The sequence below is a fragment of the Thermobia domestica genome, chromosome 14, assembly GCF_964235325.1.
Source record: "Thermobia domestica chromosome 14, izTheDome1.hap1.1, whole genome shotgun sequence".
NCBI lineage: Eukaryota > Metazoa > Arthropoda > Insecta > Zygentoma > Lepismatidae > Thermobia > Thermobia domestica.
In genome coordinates, this window is record NC_137467.1 from 50,875,073 (window position 1) to 50,892,199 (window position 17,127).

At 35.1% G+C, this 17,127-nt stretch overlaps 1 protein-coding gene across 1 annotated transcript in view; it reads right to left on the reverse strand.

Moving 5' to 3' along the window:
- LOC145669670 (uncharacterized) overlaps positions 1 to 17,127 on the reverse strand; it is a 35,047-nt gene that overhangs the window by 9,891 nt on the left and 8,029 nt on the right. The window contains exon 2 of the mRNA XM_081737926.1: positions 3,153 to 3,276. Coding sequence (XP_081594052.1) covers positions 3,153 to 3,276 — 124 coding nt within the window. The remainder of the gene's footprint in view (positions 1 to 3,152; positions 3,277 to 17,127) is intronic.

Consider the following 17,127-nt stretch of genomic DNA (forward strand, 5'->3'; position numbering starts at 1 on the left):
AAGTCTTAAGGAGGTCTCTCTACAACGAATGAAGCTACAGGGGAAAAGTAATAAAGAAAATTCGAAAATTCTTGAATTTTTGACGGGTGAAATTTGAGAAGGAAATTCGACACACAGAAGAAGAAGAAACTAAAATGATAAACTATGGACCAACCATATTTGGCAAAACAATATATACCGATATCTTAATTAGTGACCATACAGGAGCGGATTAAAAAAGTGACACACGCGTATGTGCCACTTTGGCCATGTGGGTCCGAAAGGGTTACGAGTGTACATTTAATTACATTTTTTTGACTACTAACTTGTGTTGTTGTAGTAATTATAGTCTTGACTAATAATAATATCGTTGTTGTAAACAATCTCTCCTTTTTACATCTTAGTTCCAATACTGATGCTGAGAAATGCAGGGTGTTTCAAAATGAATATCGGGGAATTAAGTCTTCGTAGTACTTATTACATTTTACGCACAATTATAAATACATCAAATAAAAGAACACCTCAAACAGTTTTTGCTTCAAGTGTTCGATGTGAGCTTCATTCGTCACATGGCACACATTGAGTCAATAGGTGAGAAAGGCCCATAAACTTTCCGCCATATGGCACAAAACATTCAATTCATACAGACGGTTGCACTGTAACTACAGATTCAGTCTTTGCAAGGTTAAAACACACAAAGCTGTCTGGTCTCTAGTCTCCATCTTTGCTACTTGCTCTTTCTAACGGCAGACAGAGGAAACAATGCATGGTATGCGTGTGTACAAAACTGTTTGAGTTGCTCTTTTATTTGATAATACTTATAATTGTAAGTTAATTGTAATAGATACTATAAAGTTTCAAAACCCTAATATTCATTTTGAAACACTCTGCATTACTTCAAATTATGTTATCCTATATTCATGTCTTGTATGTACACTCATGTCCAAAATTATTGTTCCATGTCTATAAATATGTTGTTCTAGGAATATAATTTGATAACGAATCCGCCTGGTATTTCTTATAATGTTAGTATGTGTATAATCGGAAAAGACATGTATGTGGAAAATTTCATGTCAAAACAGCAGTAAATAAGAACAATAAAACGAAAATAAAACTTTCTTGTCCATTTAGCAACATTTTCTTTTACTCTTTCTCATTTTCGTATTTATAATTCTTTTCCTTTGAAATTTATCATAAATATACATTTTCAGATTATACACACAGCATCAGTATTAAAAGTACTCTGCAAAATCATTATCAAATTATATTCTTACAAGAAGACAGTTATAGATATGCGACAATCATTTTGGACATGAGTGTACATATCATTGGGCCTGCCCTAGGCAATTTGTCGCCCGCGCAATGGTGTAATTTGTCGCCTCCCTCTTTCTCCAGAAAGAACAAATCTTAAAAGTCACGATTTTAAGTATGCTACTCCAGCATGAACAACGAAAGGGAGGGAAACTACACCCGCACTCAGAAAGGTTTATTATATACTTACTACAAATACAATATTGTTGTGTCTGTTTTTTTTTCTTTCTTTAAATATTAATCTATTATGTTAGTGAAAGATAAAGCAAATACATCTGAAAGATGGTAATCCATTTTATAGAATTCAATATCGAGTTTCAATATCAGTTTGCAATTATAGTGCAACTAGCTCTTTTACCTTTATTTCTTGATTTTCCTTCTACATCTGTTATTTTTTTTTTTTTTAAGTGTTTCCACCTTCAATGATAACGATCCTATTTGCGACAAAGACAAGAGAAGCTCTGCTAACTAACCAAAGGGGGCAGGCATTCGAGAATTGAGTTCCTGTATTTGACAACAATCAAGCAGTTTATTCTGGGATTTATTTTACCATTTGCTTTAGCACGGATCATGAGACTTAAACTAATGAGACCTAAACATAATTTATGAATGTAGTATTCAAATAGAAGGTCAGCTTAGTAAATTTAGCTACCATGATCATGAAGTCTGTCTCCAACAAGAAATATTTATTTTAAATAAAATACTTATGACAGATATTGCAGCCCCGTGGAAATGCACGTGTTGCACATATGATAGAGCCAGCAATGCATATCATATATCAAGTCGACAAATTATTTATATATGATATTCAGAAAAATATTAGTAGGCAAATTAGTTTTAGTTTTTACCTTTAGACAAGTTATTTGCGTTTTATACTGTTCGTTATATTATTTTCGTACTTATTAAAGGCCTACTTTCACGAAAAAAAAAATGTTCATTTCTACTTTTATTTCTTCGTTGATATTGGTGAAACAGTACAGAAACCCGGATTCTTAGTAGGTACACTACTCATATAAATTGTAAAATATTTGTACCGTATCAGTTTCTAGTGTTTAATTTATGTTGCATTTTATGGTAATTACACCTACATAAAAATACTTCAGACTTAAATGACGTAAGATAGATTACAAATGACTATTTGAAAAAAAAACGAAATTTAGAAAAAAAACGAGAGGCAATGTTTTTTTTCTAAAAAAAAACGTACATTTCTGAAAAAAAACGAACGGTTTTTTTTCTATTTACAACACTGATCACGCTTACTCAACCTTACGCTCACTTCGTGAGGATGAGGCCAAGTGAGTGTGGGTTCCGAACTCATGAGCGCCGACTCCTTGAGTTCGGGCACCATTGCGTGCAAGTATAGTATGATGGAACCGAAACTACAGTATTCGTTCGAATTTCATCGTATCTGGTATCTTATTCACCAGGTATCGAATCCGGGACTATGTCCGCCAAGGGCGTACATGTTATGTGTTTGCTTGCTCCTGTGCTAGCAAGAGAACTGTGTTTATTTACATTCATATTCATAACTTGTACGATGCTAATAGATGCAGTTAGTGTCAACGCCGTGAAATATTTTTTTTTGAAAATCCAAACTGTCTCATGATGAAGTACCAAAACTACAAAATGTGTTCAATTATTCTTACTTCTCATGCTGATTGCAACATAGAAAATGACACGTCTCTTCATCCAAAACCAAAATTCTAGCTATGCCACAAATGGAAAACGGTAATCAAACTACTTTTAAAAGATAGACAAAGAAACCTTCAAATTTATATAAAGACGCTGTAATTTACCAGATTTAAAAATCACAGCTCAAACACAATTTTACATATGCAATTAAGTAGCTGAAGGTTCAATACCTTTCGTCTTTCTTATCCCTGAACATATCTGGATTCCTCTGTGGTTTAGGCACATTCTCTTTTCTCAGTTCCTTGCAGTACTTTGTAAGAGCTACTTTCTTCCTTTTTTCTTCCCACTGCTTAACTGTAAAAAGTCAAATGATACGGAATAAATACCACAAACCAACAATTCGTTATTTTATTGCATTGAAAACAAAAAATCATATTAATTTAAGTAATTTATTAAGTTTATAGAATACAAAATATATATATACTTTGCACCCCTGACATAATATCAAAACAAACTGTTTCAGTGCATAACTGGCCCCTTTCTCAATGTATCTTTATTCAGTCCTACCACATGTAGAACTACTTCTGTATATCTTTAAAAAAAACAATAAATAAATAAAACAAAGTCATGAGTGAGTGAGTGACTGATCAACGTCAAGGCCAAACGGCTTAGTTACAAACTTGAAATTTTGACAATGCACAGGATTTGTAACGTAAGATACTAGTAAGGAAGAATTTCTCGAAATTCTTCGCGGAAGACGGAAATAGGGGTGTCAATTTTTATAATAAAATATCCATGCCTTCGAATCTCTGAAGGGTAGAGACATGAGGTTTCTTATTTCGGTTTTTTATTTGAAATAATTAAGCATGTGTTTTCCGCTAGAACGGAATTAAAAAAGTAGTAGAAAATTAATTAAAAAAGAGCACGGGTTGCAATTGCTAAAATAAGATGGTCATATCTGGAAATTCGTTAAGATTAGAGACATGAAATTTGGTATTTAAACTTCTTATTTAAAATAATAAAAGATACGTTTCAGCGTTTTTAAATATTTCTCCTACAAGGGAAGAAAAAGGCGGGAAGAAAGAAAGAATAGGGGTTGCAATCGTTAAAATAGGATGGCTATGTTTCAAAATTCCTTAAGATTAAAGACATATTAATTAAAGGTGTCTTTAAGCGTTTCTTAACGTTTCTCTTATACTGCTTGTAAACGATTCAAGAAAGCTTGAACAAGAGTCTTGTTCAAGACCATTCAAGACTATTTGATGAAAAAGACGTCATTTTTGTCTTGAATTCAATATTTTCGTTCAAGAAATTTCGTTTCGGTCCTGTTCTAAACAATCCAATTCAAGAACGTTCAATAGCCAATCAGTGCTCGAGTTGAGTGCAGGAAAATACAAAACAACTATGATGGCGTAGTGAGACAGAGCGACAGTTCAGTAAATATCTTTTCATTACTCTTTTCCATAATTATCTGATGTTCAAAGTGTGCTTATAATAATAAACGAAATCTAATATCTGCGCTGGAAGAAATTGTTAGTATTTTTGTTGGTAATGTACACGATTTATGTAGTTACAGTGTTTGCATGCCCATAACTATTGTTAAATTTTGAGGCAATGATAGGTAAAAGTATTAATTTGAGAATTTAATATACAAGAATATCGGAGATAAAGAAAGAAGAGCCCATCATATAAAAAACGTACATCTGACTTTACTTGCTTTAATAAGACCTTTTGTACTGTTATCTGGGATAATAAAAAAAAATAATTGCGTACAGATTGATAATATGCTCGCAAACTGAAGTACCGTGGAAATGATTACAAGTTATCCTATTATAAGATATGCAATTATTTTATTACGGAATTCACACGTAGTATTTCAAAAGTTATTTCTTACGGTAGGATTTGCTTTCACGCGTGCAGGTGAATTTTACGAGGACTTTCCCGTAAGATACAAATGCGCGTCGAGACATGCCACATATACGAAAAGTGAAGAAAGAAAGAAAGAAAAAAAAAAAAACACTAAAATCGAGAATGCTATTTAACAGAATCAGGGCAGGAACATAGAAAGGAGCCCACGCGAGAGTACGTCCGTAGGGAGCAGGTGCGTTATCGACGGAGGTTATTGTGCAAGAAACATAAGAATAAAGCATAAATAAGAATAGTGCACCAAACCCTTGACATCGTATTCACTCATTTTAACTCAATTGTAACCCTTGTAATAATGTGATTCTGGTAACATTAAACTTATAAACATAAAATACTGGTTTCCTACATTATACAGGCATGTTCCGACAGTAGATATTATTATCCCAATTAATCCTCTTTCATACACACTCGCACATGTTAACAGTAAAGTTACTATTTGACGGTTTATTCTTAACCAGTACCAAATATGGGATAGGTTTGTAAGAAAGTCTGATGCAGATATGGACGGTAACTCCAGTAGCTGAAAAAATATATTATCATTGCTTCGTTTGGTTTCCTAGGTCTTCAGCCTTTTCTTTAAACAAGCATAAATAACATCAAAAGGTAGTCATTGCCTGTGATACACACAATTTTTTGAAACAGTTCAATTTTTACTTTTTGAGTATGATTCTGCCATCTGTGCGCCATTTGAAGAACCAGATTTTCAAAAAGTTTAGTACATTGATTTTATTGCTAAGCAGCACTTTACTCTTAACTTAAGCTGCTTAGCAATAAAATCAATGTACTAAACTTTTTGAGCTGCAATAAAATCAATGTAAGCACTTTACTCTTAACTTACTAACCCGCATTTGATGTAAAAAGGGGCAAAATACCTAGTGAAAATTCGATGGAGTTGCTACCAAATCAATTGACCTGTTTTCTAAATGATTTAATATAATCTATTAAGTTCCAAATGCCTGCAGAAAGTTAGGAACGATATCCTAATATTATAGCTTTCATGCGCGGGTCTGAACTAAATCAGTACACAGTTTCGCTTTAATTTATTTTCATAGTTTCAGTCACTTGTTTTGGATTGACACCTATCAACAAGTATATAAAACATGATTCAATACATTTATGATCGTGTAAAAAGTTGTTTCAAGTTCATTCGAGACTCTTGTTCAAGTGTCTTGAACAATACTCCTTTGAACGTGTAAATTTGAGGTATTGAATGGTCTTGTTCAAACTTTCTTGAATCGTCTACAAGAAGCATTAGAAGGGAAGAAAAAAATGTAGGGAGTTGCAATTGTTATAATAACATGGCCATATCTTGAAATCCTTTAAAGGTAGAGACATGTTAGAGAGGGTCTGGGGAGGGGGGAGTCCGCAGCTAGTAAACCAGGCTTGTCTTGAAAGGATTGGGTGCATGAACACCCTTGTAATTCTGCGTATGCCACTGGTGATCGTAGTGTCCATCTATAAAAATCCATGCTTAAAGAGAAAACCTTTACAGAGAAATAATACTTAAGCTCAATCCACACAAAAATAATTATGGCAGTAAGTATTTCATATCTTAATGTTAAAAAAGTATTTTCCTCGAAGTGTCATTAATTGTGAAATGTAGTTAATATGCAGCGATTCTTAAATTCATGTGATATATGTGCAGCTTGTGGTTATTAGGAAAACAAAAACTATAGAATTAAAAATATGACTCGTAGAAATGTACCAAAAGTAAAAGCAAAAAGAGACAGTATTCATTAGTTAGGTGTTTAAGTAATTTGTATTGATACAAGAACCAGTGATGTCTTACAACTTATTTCCATACCGAAAGATAAGACTACTTTTTCTCCTCTATATACAGTGTTATTCAAAAAGAATAATGCACACTAAGAGTATTTATTTTATACTGAAACGACATTAGAAGCAAAATTGGTCGGAAAAAAGTTTGTAAGTTTTACACTAAGTATTTGTCGTCTAAGTCAAGGCCGCTAGAGGCACTCGTTGTTGTGTACACAGTAACAATGCATATGGTGACCACGAAGGCAGAGTGTGCGTTATTTTGTGATAGACTTTGCATGAACAGGGTCTGTCATAAAACATTTTCGTACAACATTCAAGACACGCACTGCATACAAACTGCATTTCACGCTGGGTGCAGAAGTTTGAATTTACTGCCCGTTTTTGTTTCATGAAAAGTTCTGGTTACGACGCGTCTGGCAAGAACTGGATTATCACTTGGTCATCTGCCGTGTAACCCAAAGAGTTTATATCCATCACTTGTTAAAAAAAAAAAAATAAATAAAAAAATAAAAACTCGCACCTTCCATTTTTCTTCCTGATCAATTTTGCTTTTGAATGTCGATTCAGTACAAAATAAATACACTTTTAACAAAACACTGGCTACTTACCAATGAACCCTCCCTTGAAAAGCTTTCAGACGTTTCAGAGCTCAAATCTGGTTCCGTCCTCAGTGGCATGATGAAAAGAATTAAAATGGATAGGAGATAAAAGGTGTAAAATAAGGAATACTTACTACTAATGAATAAATGTAATGTATAAAGAGTAGATCCTGAAATGTGACGAGCCGAGCGAAGTGCAAAAGGAGTGATGAATCGAAGATAGCTCGGTGTCTATGTTACGTCACTATTGTCAGACTCAAAATATGCATCACAGGTAGGTAACCAAATTTCCATCAATGTTGCCAGTATCCAGATTCAAAGCAGGTCTGTATTTATGAATAAAGAATGATTCATTTATCTCTCGCTGTTTCTTGTTTTTGCTGACCCTATTACATTAACCTGTTTTATATTGCTATGTGTATGTTGTTTTAAATGAAGCACCGATCCCGACATGCCCTGTTCTTGTGACTTTTTTGATTGTCTAATATGTTCCTTAATTCGAGTGTTAATATTGCGTTTCGTTTGGCCTATATACATATGAGAAGTCACATTTGCATTGAACGCGGTGAATGTCTGACTTATTTAATGGATCAACAAAATAACTTCTAAATCCAGTGAGATGTCTCTTTAGACTTTTAGGGGGGGGGGATACTTGAAGCAGATATATCATGCTTTGCAAGAATATTTGAGTATTTGACGATAATTGTGGAAAATAAGGAATTTCCTATCGAAATTTTTGCATCTTTGCAAGTAACTGTTTTTGGAGCTTGCACCAACCTACGTGTTTGATTAAACGTGTTTTGTAAAGTAATAACTTGTAACTTTTTTTTTTTTTTTTTATTTTGTATAAAAACTCTATTTCGTCATTAAGTTCTTTTGGACGATCACAAATTAATAATGCTCTGCGAAAGAAATTCTTCCAAATATTGGCCTTGTACAGTGGTGAATGAGCTGACTGTTGATGTATGTCACTAGTGCCTGCATTAGGTTTTCGATATACTTTTGTTAAAAAATTTGTTGTATAATCGGGTAATCAGGAAGTCTAAAAATGGAAGACAGTTATCAGATTCACGTTCGAGGGTGAACTTTAGCCTAGGATGCTAATTGTTCAAATATTTGTATGATCTGTCAGGAAAGTAAATGTACACCTATTTTTCGAGTCTGGCATTCCTGCGCTCCATCCGTGGAGAGTATGAAAATTAAATCGATCAAATGTTTACTGAGGGGCAAAAAGAAAAGCTTAATCTGAATAAGACATTGCAAATGGGCACAAGTTGTGAATACGAATAGTGCATAGTGTAAATAAAGGACGACACCGAAAGAGAAAGCCAGAAACAGCTGTTAAACTTACAAAAAAAGAGTAAAAATTGTCGAAGTGGGAACATAAAACACAAATACAACAAATACGCCGACAACTAAACGATCACCATGTCATGATCTTGGTGTAGTTGTTAAGATGCTGGCTTACAAATGCAAAGGACACAAGTTCGAATCCTCGGCAAGGACGTTTTTAAAAATTTTTGTTAATAATACATGCAACTCATGAGAGATGGTAAAAGAGGTCGTATTTAGTTTTTCGTAGCAATTATTATTGGTAATGTTTAGTACTGATAATACTTTTTGTCTTTTCGTATTGCTTTTGTTCTTGTCTTCATTTCGAAAGAGAAGAATATCCGAACAAATGCCACCAAAATTCCTCATATTTTGAATGTAAACGCCATTTGCAATTAGTAAAGAATAAAAATTGAACGTTCCGAAGTAGCTGCAAAAAGTAAGAGGAAAAACATGGAAGTCGACCATACTCATGGTTATTAAAAATACAATTTCTACATGCCTTACACCTCCCGACCACGTTTCTACGTTAGCAAGTAAGAGGCTTGTGTTTAGGTTAGGCTCGTCAATACGTTTTGCAAAGGAGCTCGGTTTAGCTCTGACGCACCACAGGTGCGAGAAGGGAGAAAAACACTTTTTCTCTGTCCCTCTGTGTGTCTATTTATCTATCTATTTGTATATATATAACGCTATTTGTGAATGCCATAACCACCCTAATTTTCAGCGGATTTAGACGAAACTTGGCACAAACATTAATTGTTGAAATATCTTGATGAGTTCGTTAACCAGAATAATCAGATGAAAATGTTCAAAATGGCGGCCCTTCAAACTTTTAAACAGTTCCAAGGGAACCAAATTTCGCCCATAAATAGGTATTCAGAAAGTTTGAATAAATTTTCCTCTTTTACTGAAATATTTGTGTGCAGAAACTTATTGAAATATTGGCCCCGATTAATCGCCTAAAGAAGGTTCACGCCCTTTCGCTACGGTCAGTTTCTTTTTTTTTTTTTTTTTTTTTTTGCAGGAGGGGGGTATTTTCCTATCGGAACAAGATGATTGTTAGTGATGATATGAAATTACACATTGAAAGTGAAGTAACTTGTGTAACGGGTTATTTGAAAGAATAATATAATAAATGTGCATTCCTCTAACACAGAGAACTGTAAATCATGTATTTCGAGTTCGGGAGCCTGAATGGCGAGGAGTGTTATTTGATTTGCTTTTTAGTAACACATTGCATTGCAAATAAAGGTAGGCAACATTAGTGGTAAGTAAAATAATAATAATAATAATAATAATAACAATAATAATAATAATAATAATAATAGGTGTTGTTTGTGGCAAGGCAATATCTTCCTCAGTTCTTCTTCAAACGTAATGATTGTAACGCCATATCTCCCTTACAAACAAAATATTAGCAATTTATATCGAGAGAACGGGAAACTGTAGAGCGATGGGACCAACGTTGGACAGTATGCACTCATTGTACTCAGAAAAGTAAGCGATTTCAATGCAAAATGAACGAAGAGTCATTGTCATGGGTACGCATGGGGCCACGGCAGAGCCCTCTTAAGCAAAATGTCGATAGCTTATATCGAGAAAACAGGAGGTGATAGTGGGATGGGACCAACGTTGGACAACGTGGACCCATAAGGCGCATCGAAAAAATTAGGGAGGCGGGCGCCAGCCAGCCTTACTTATTTCCACATAATAATATAAAATTATATTGTCGAAATACACACACGAGTTAGCTACTAACATTTCATATTATTATTATTATTATTATTATTATTATTATTATTATTATTATTATTATCTACAGCGTCTTTTCATTACGTGAGCATGTTTGACATGAAACCAAAGAGAAAATCCATCCTGTAGCGAAAAGAAAGAATACTTTTTCTCAAATGAATAAAATATCAAACCAAGATTGATTCGAACTCGCATGGACGGCGCGAAAAGCCAGTGCTTTGTCCACTATTTTTTTAACTGACTCACCGAACGCGTTTCAATAACTTACTTATTGCTAATTTTACTTGCTTCACTCGTTTAACTTGCTTTTTCTAATAACTTATAACGACAGGGACACGAACACAGAAACATCGAGAACAGTAAAAAATCATAGGTGCTCTCCCGCCGAGAATCGAACCCGAGACTCCATACACCCAAGGCTCACGTGCTACCCTCTAGACCAGCGGCGATGGCAACGCTCACTCACTGTGTGGTTAGGGATTACTACCACTGTATTGCCAGCTATCACTCCTGTGGGTTGTATACTATGATCACATGTTTCTTCTTTGCTGGAAGAGTAAAACCTACATTATATGTAATACATGAGGTATTTAGACCTACATGCTCTTCATATAATGTAATAAAAGGGTCATGGTGTCGGATTTTAATACATGACGTATTGCAGGATACAACATGCTTTGCATTACTTGTTTGTTTGTAGACAGCTACTAGCTTAGTGTTCTGAAAGGTTGTGTATAAACTAGGGATAGTCCGTTCCGGAATTATTAGTTTTCGGACTCCCGAAAGTAAAGCCGGACAAATTCCGGAATTCGGAAAATTCCAATTTTGTAATAATTTCGGAATTCGGAAAAATCCGGAATTTAGAAATTTCTGATTTCGTTAACATTCCGGAATTCGGAAAATCCGGATTTTTTCGAAAGTCGGAGTTTTTCTCAATTCCGGAATTTTCTAAATTCCGGATTCTTTCCGAGTTCCGAAATTCTTCTGAATTCCGGAGTATAACTGAATTCCATAATTTTGTGAAATCCGGAAAGTGAAAGTTTCGCTTCCGAAAAATGAATTTATTTTGGTTAATATGAATCGTGGCGGAAATAAGTCTTTGACCAGGTAATGGCGACTGCTTTGAAAGAAATGGGGAGTATGAGAATTCAATCTGTCATATTTGTAGTTTCGTGCGGAGAAAGAACGAACTTGTGAACCAGTGGTTTAAGAAAAACTCAAGTTATTAATGTAAACTTTGCCGACTTCATAAAAGAAATACGAAAGACATTTTGAATCGAAAAACATAACATACAAGTTTGCAAGCGGAGACAAAGAAACCTAACGTAACCAGACTAAAGACGGATCGTTTGCCGCGTAGCGATCGCGGTTCAGTGGTCAAGGTGCTTCTGCGAATGCACGTTGCAATTTTTTTTTACTTTAGAATTTTTGATGGCGATTGATCAGCGATAACATACGTTTTATTATATTCAGATATTTGAATACTCGGATGTTTCAATACTTGAACTATCAAATCTTCAGGAATAATAATAGTAATAATAATAATTATTATTATCTCGTAGAAGATTAAAAGCTAGAAGCTAAATTATCGCTCAGGTCATACCATTACAAGGAGAAACGTGACATTTGGAAAGAATATTTCGGTTTGGTTTAATGTTGCTCACGAGAAGAGGAGTTTCTCATCTCGTTTCTAAAACAAATAAAATAACATGAGAATTAACATTTTACATTCGAGACGGGTCAGGGCGAAATCAAAATTTTCGTCTCTCTTTGGAGATGAGAATCGAGACGAGACGAAAAGTATCGTAAACATTTCCCGTCTTGTCTCGATTCTCGAAATAGTGTATGTCCTTTCTTTAAGTAACAATTGCTCTGTAGACTGAATCTCATAGGCTATTTCGTTACATTGTATTTCAGAGCTCATTGAATTATGCTCTGTGTAGGTATTTTTGTAGCAAAGCTTTTATATTTACCTCTGCATATTCTAAAAATTAGTTTATTATATGCCTTACTGTCGCGTGATATTCAGTTATATTTATTACAGTTATTTTCCTCAAAACATACAGTAGAATACTTTCTACATGAAACTTCAATGAAAGGTTCTAGTTTAAAATGTTGGTAGTTGCAGAGGTGTGTCTTGAAGGTACGGAACCCTTTCCCCGAAATCTCTACTTTTAAGTAAGTTTTGCCAAATTTCAGGGCAAGTTTAAAACTTTTATTATTATTATTATTATTATTATTATTATTATTATTATTATTATTATTATTATTATTATATCAACTCCATGTATAATCTTTAAAATATATACGGTTTGTATCTGAATAGTAAAAGCTAATTGACTGTCGATCTCGGTCGTCTGGAAGTCTTCAGGAGGAAAGGACATCGGTCACGTTCTGGGTTTGAGTTCCGAAGGGGCAAGTATTCGGGCTCGAGCAAAAAATTGTTAAAAGTTATAGGCTTCATCCAAACATATTCAAAACAGCTGGGACCGGGTTTGGGCTTGTCAACGGCTCGGCTTACAGCTCATTCAATATCGAACCGAATCGATAACTGAGCCGAGCCAACAGCTCACCACACCGAGCCGATTTGAGCCATCGGCTTAGTTGAGCTGATGAACTAGTTTCAACTTAGCTGGCTCGAACCGGTACACATGAGCCGAGTAGGTGACCCATCCCAACCGAGAAAGCTCGAGCCATCGGCTCAATTGAGCTGAGTCGATGGCTTGTTCCAACTAAGCCGGCTCGGGTCATCGGCTCATCCCAACCGAGCCGACTCGATCTGTTCGCTCAGTTGATACGAGCCGAGCCGGTTGATATCACTATCCGAGTTGGTCTTCTGCTTGGGCTCAAGAATTCGACCGTGCAGATCTCAGCCTTGATTTTAAGAACTACAGTATATACTTATATTGGTGATTACGACATTTGAGGCTGTCTCGTAATAATAATAATAATAATAAACTCTTGTCTTCTCGTTATCTAGACGAGACGAGATACACTAAAATTGCCCCACGAGATGCACTAAAATTACGAGATGAGACGCACCTCTGTCTTTAGCAACACTGAAAGTATTCCACATTACTGCTTACATTTCTCATGGCTTTTGCTTTCCAGTCTAATCAGGCCAATATTTCAAAACGAGTTAAAACAAGCTGAACGAGCGAGCGAGCCATTATCAAACTCAACTCAACTCGAAACTCGACCTCGAAAACAGCGACTTGGCTCAGAACTCAATTCAAGAAAATTACCTTTGACTCGACTCAAATTGTACTCGAGTCGAATTGAATTTTGGCTCGACTTGTGCTCATCCCTATTCGTGTTTGTATTTTATATTTCCACTTCAACAATGTCTACTCTTTTTTCTCCTTTTACCTGCTGTTTCTGGATTTCTCTTTCGGTGTCGTCCTTTATTTACACCGTGCACTATTCTTATTCCCAGCTTGTGACCCGCTTCAATGTCTTATTCAGTTTAGGCTTTTCTCCTTACATTGACTTCACATGTGATTGATTTAATTCTCACTTTCCGCGCACGACCGATGAAAATGTTTTATTATTATTATTATTATTATTATTATTATTATTATTATTATTATTATACTATTGAACTTGCACGGCGAAGTTACTGTATAATACGATATCATTTCTGTAATTTTACTCCATTGTATGTTATTTAGTTTATTAATGGGCACTAAATTGTCTCCAGATCAACGAATAAATTAACTACGGCATGCACTTTGGTGGAAATATCATTACATGAACATGTTTGGAACGAACCAATAATCTTATTGTAATGATATTTCCACCAAAGTGCATGCCGTAGTTAATTTATTCGTTGATCTGGAGACAATTTAGTGCCCATTAATAAATTAAATAACATACAATGGAATAAAATTACTGAAATGATATCGTATTATACAGTAATTTCGCCGTGCAAGTTCAATAGTATAATAATAATAATAATAATAATAATAATAATAATAATAATAATAATAATAATAATAATAATAATAATAATAATAATAAAACATTTTCATCGGTCGTGCGCGGAAAGTGAGAATTAAATCAATCACATATCAAGTCAATGTAAGGAGAAAAGCCTAAACTGAATAAGACATTGAAGCGGGTCACAAGCTGGGAATAAGAATAGTGCATGGTGTTAATAAAGGACGACACCGACAGAGAAATCCAGAAACAATAGGTAAACGAAAAAAAAAAGAGTAGAAATTGTTGAAGTGGAAACAAAATACAAATACGAATAGGGATGAGCAGGAGTCGAGCCCAAATTCCACTCGACTCGAGTTCAATCCGAGTCGAGTCAAAGGTATTTTTCTTGAGTTGAGTTCCAAGCCAAGGCGCTGTTTTCGAGGTCGAGTTTCGAGTTGAGTCGAGTTTTATAATGGCTCTCTCGCTCGTTCAGCTCGTTTTAACTCGTTTTGAAATAATGGCCTGATTAGACTGGAAACCGAAAGCCATGAGAAATGTAGGCAGTAATGTGGGATACTTTTAGTGTTGCTCACAGCAAGGGTGCGTCTCCTCTCGTGATTTTGGTGCATCTCGTGGGGCAATTTTAGTGTATCTCGTCTCGTCTAGATAACGAGAAGACAAGAGTTTTTTTTATTATTATTACGAGACAGCCTCAAATGTCGTAATTACCAATATAAGTATATACTGTAGTTCTTAAAATCAAGGCTGAGACCTGCACGGTCGAATTCTTGAGCCCAAGCAGAAGACCAACTCGGGTAGTGATATCAACCGGATCGGCTCGTATCAACTGAGCGAAGTTGTTGTATTACTATACATCTGCTTCCGCCCCTGTCAAATCTGGTCGATCTTGTTGACGCGACATATTTGCTTTTTTATACCCCTTTCTTCGTTTACTGAACAAAACAGTAACTATTCTGAAATATACTACTGCGCATGCCTCGTAGATAAATATTTCTGATGCCAATAGTTTCCGTTTTGTCCAAGGAATGTTCTTTTTCTTATTCCCAGCATGACCCTTTTATTACATTATATGAAGAGCATGTAGGTCTAAATACCTCATGTATTACATATAATGTAGGTTTTACTCTTCCAGCAAAGAAGAAACATGTGATCATAGAATACAACCAACAGAAGTGATAGCTGTCAATACAGTGGTCTTAATCCGTAACGACACAGGGAGTGAGCGTTGCCATCGCCGCTGGTCTAGAGGGTAGCACGTGCGCCTTTGGTGTATGGAGTTCCGGGTTCGATTCCCGGCGGGGGAGCACCTATGATTTTTTACTGTTCTCGATGTTTCTGTGTTCGTGTCCCTGTCGTTATAAGTTATTAGAAAAAGCAAGTTAAACGAGTGAAGCAAGTAAAATTAGCAATAAGTAAGTTACTGAAACGCGTTCAGTGAGTCAGTTAAAAAAAAGTGGACAAAGCACTGGCTTTTCGCGCAGTCCATGCGAGTTCGAATCAATCTCGGCTTGATTTTTTTATCCATTTGAGAGAAAATATTGCTTCTTTACGCTACAGGTATTCCATTCTTTTCGTATTTTTAGCTGTCGTTCACAGTTAAAGTAACTGTCTATTATTCTTTCTACGAATGATGGATCTTCTCTTTGGCTTCATGTCAAACACGCACACATAATGAAAAGACGCTGTCGATGATAATAATAATAATAATAATAATAATAATATGAAATATTAGTAGCTAACTCGTGTGTGTATTTCGACAACATAATTTTATATTATTATGTGGAAATAAGTAAGGCTGGCTGGCGCCCCCCCCCCCCTATTTTTTCGATGCGCTTTATGGGTTCACGGTGTCCAAAGTTGGTCCCATCCCAGTATCACCTCTCGATATAAGTTATTGACACTTTGCCTAAAGAGGGCTCTGCCGTGGCCCCATGAGTACCCATGACAATGACTCTTCGTTCCTTTTGCATTGAAATCGCTTACTTTTCTGAATACTATGAGTGCATACTGTCCAACGTTGCTCCCATCGCTCTACAGTTTCTCGTTCTCTCGATATAAATTGCTAATATTTTGTTTGTAAGGGAGATATGGCGTTACAATCATTACGTTTGAAGAAGAACTGATTAAGATATTACCTTGCCACAAACAACACCTATTATTATTATTATTATTATTATTATTATTATTATTATTATTATTATTTTACTTACCACTAATGTTGCCTACCTTTATTTGCAATGCAATGTGTTACTAAAAAGCAAATCAAATAACACTCCTCGCCATTCAGGCTCCCGAACTCGAAATACATGATTTACAGTTCTCTGTGTTAGAGGAATGCACATTTATTATATTATTATTTCAAATAACACGTTTCACAAGTTACTTCACTTTCAATGTGTAATTTCATATCATCACTAACAATCATCTTGTTCCGATAGGAAAATACCCCCCTCGTGCAAAAAAAAAAAAAAAAAAAAAAAAAAAAAAAAAAAAAAAAAGCCTGACCGTAGCGAAAGGGCGTGAACCTTCTTTAGGCGATTAATCGGGGCCAATATTTCAATAAGTTTCTGCACACAAATATTTCAGTAAAAGAGGAAAATTTATTCAAACTTTCTGAATACCTATTTATGGGCGAAATTTGGTTCCCTTGGAACTTTTAAAGAGTTTGAAGGGCCACCATTTTGAACATTTTCATCTGATTATTCTGGTTAACGAACTCATCAAGATATTTCAACAATTAATGTTTGTGCCAAGTTTCGTCTAAATCCGCTGAAAATTAGGGTGGTTATGGCATTCACAAATAGCGTTATATATATACAAATAGATAGATAAATAGACACACAGAGGGACAGAGAAAAAGTGTTTTTCTCCCTTC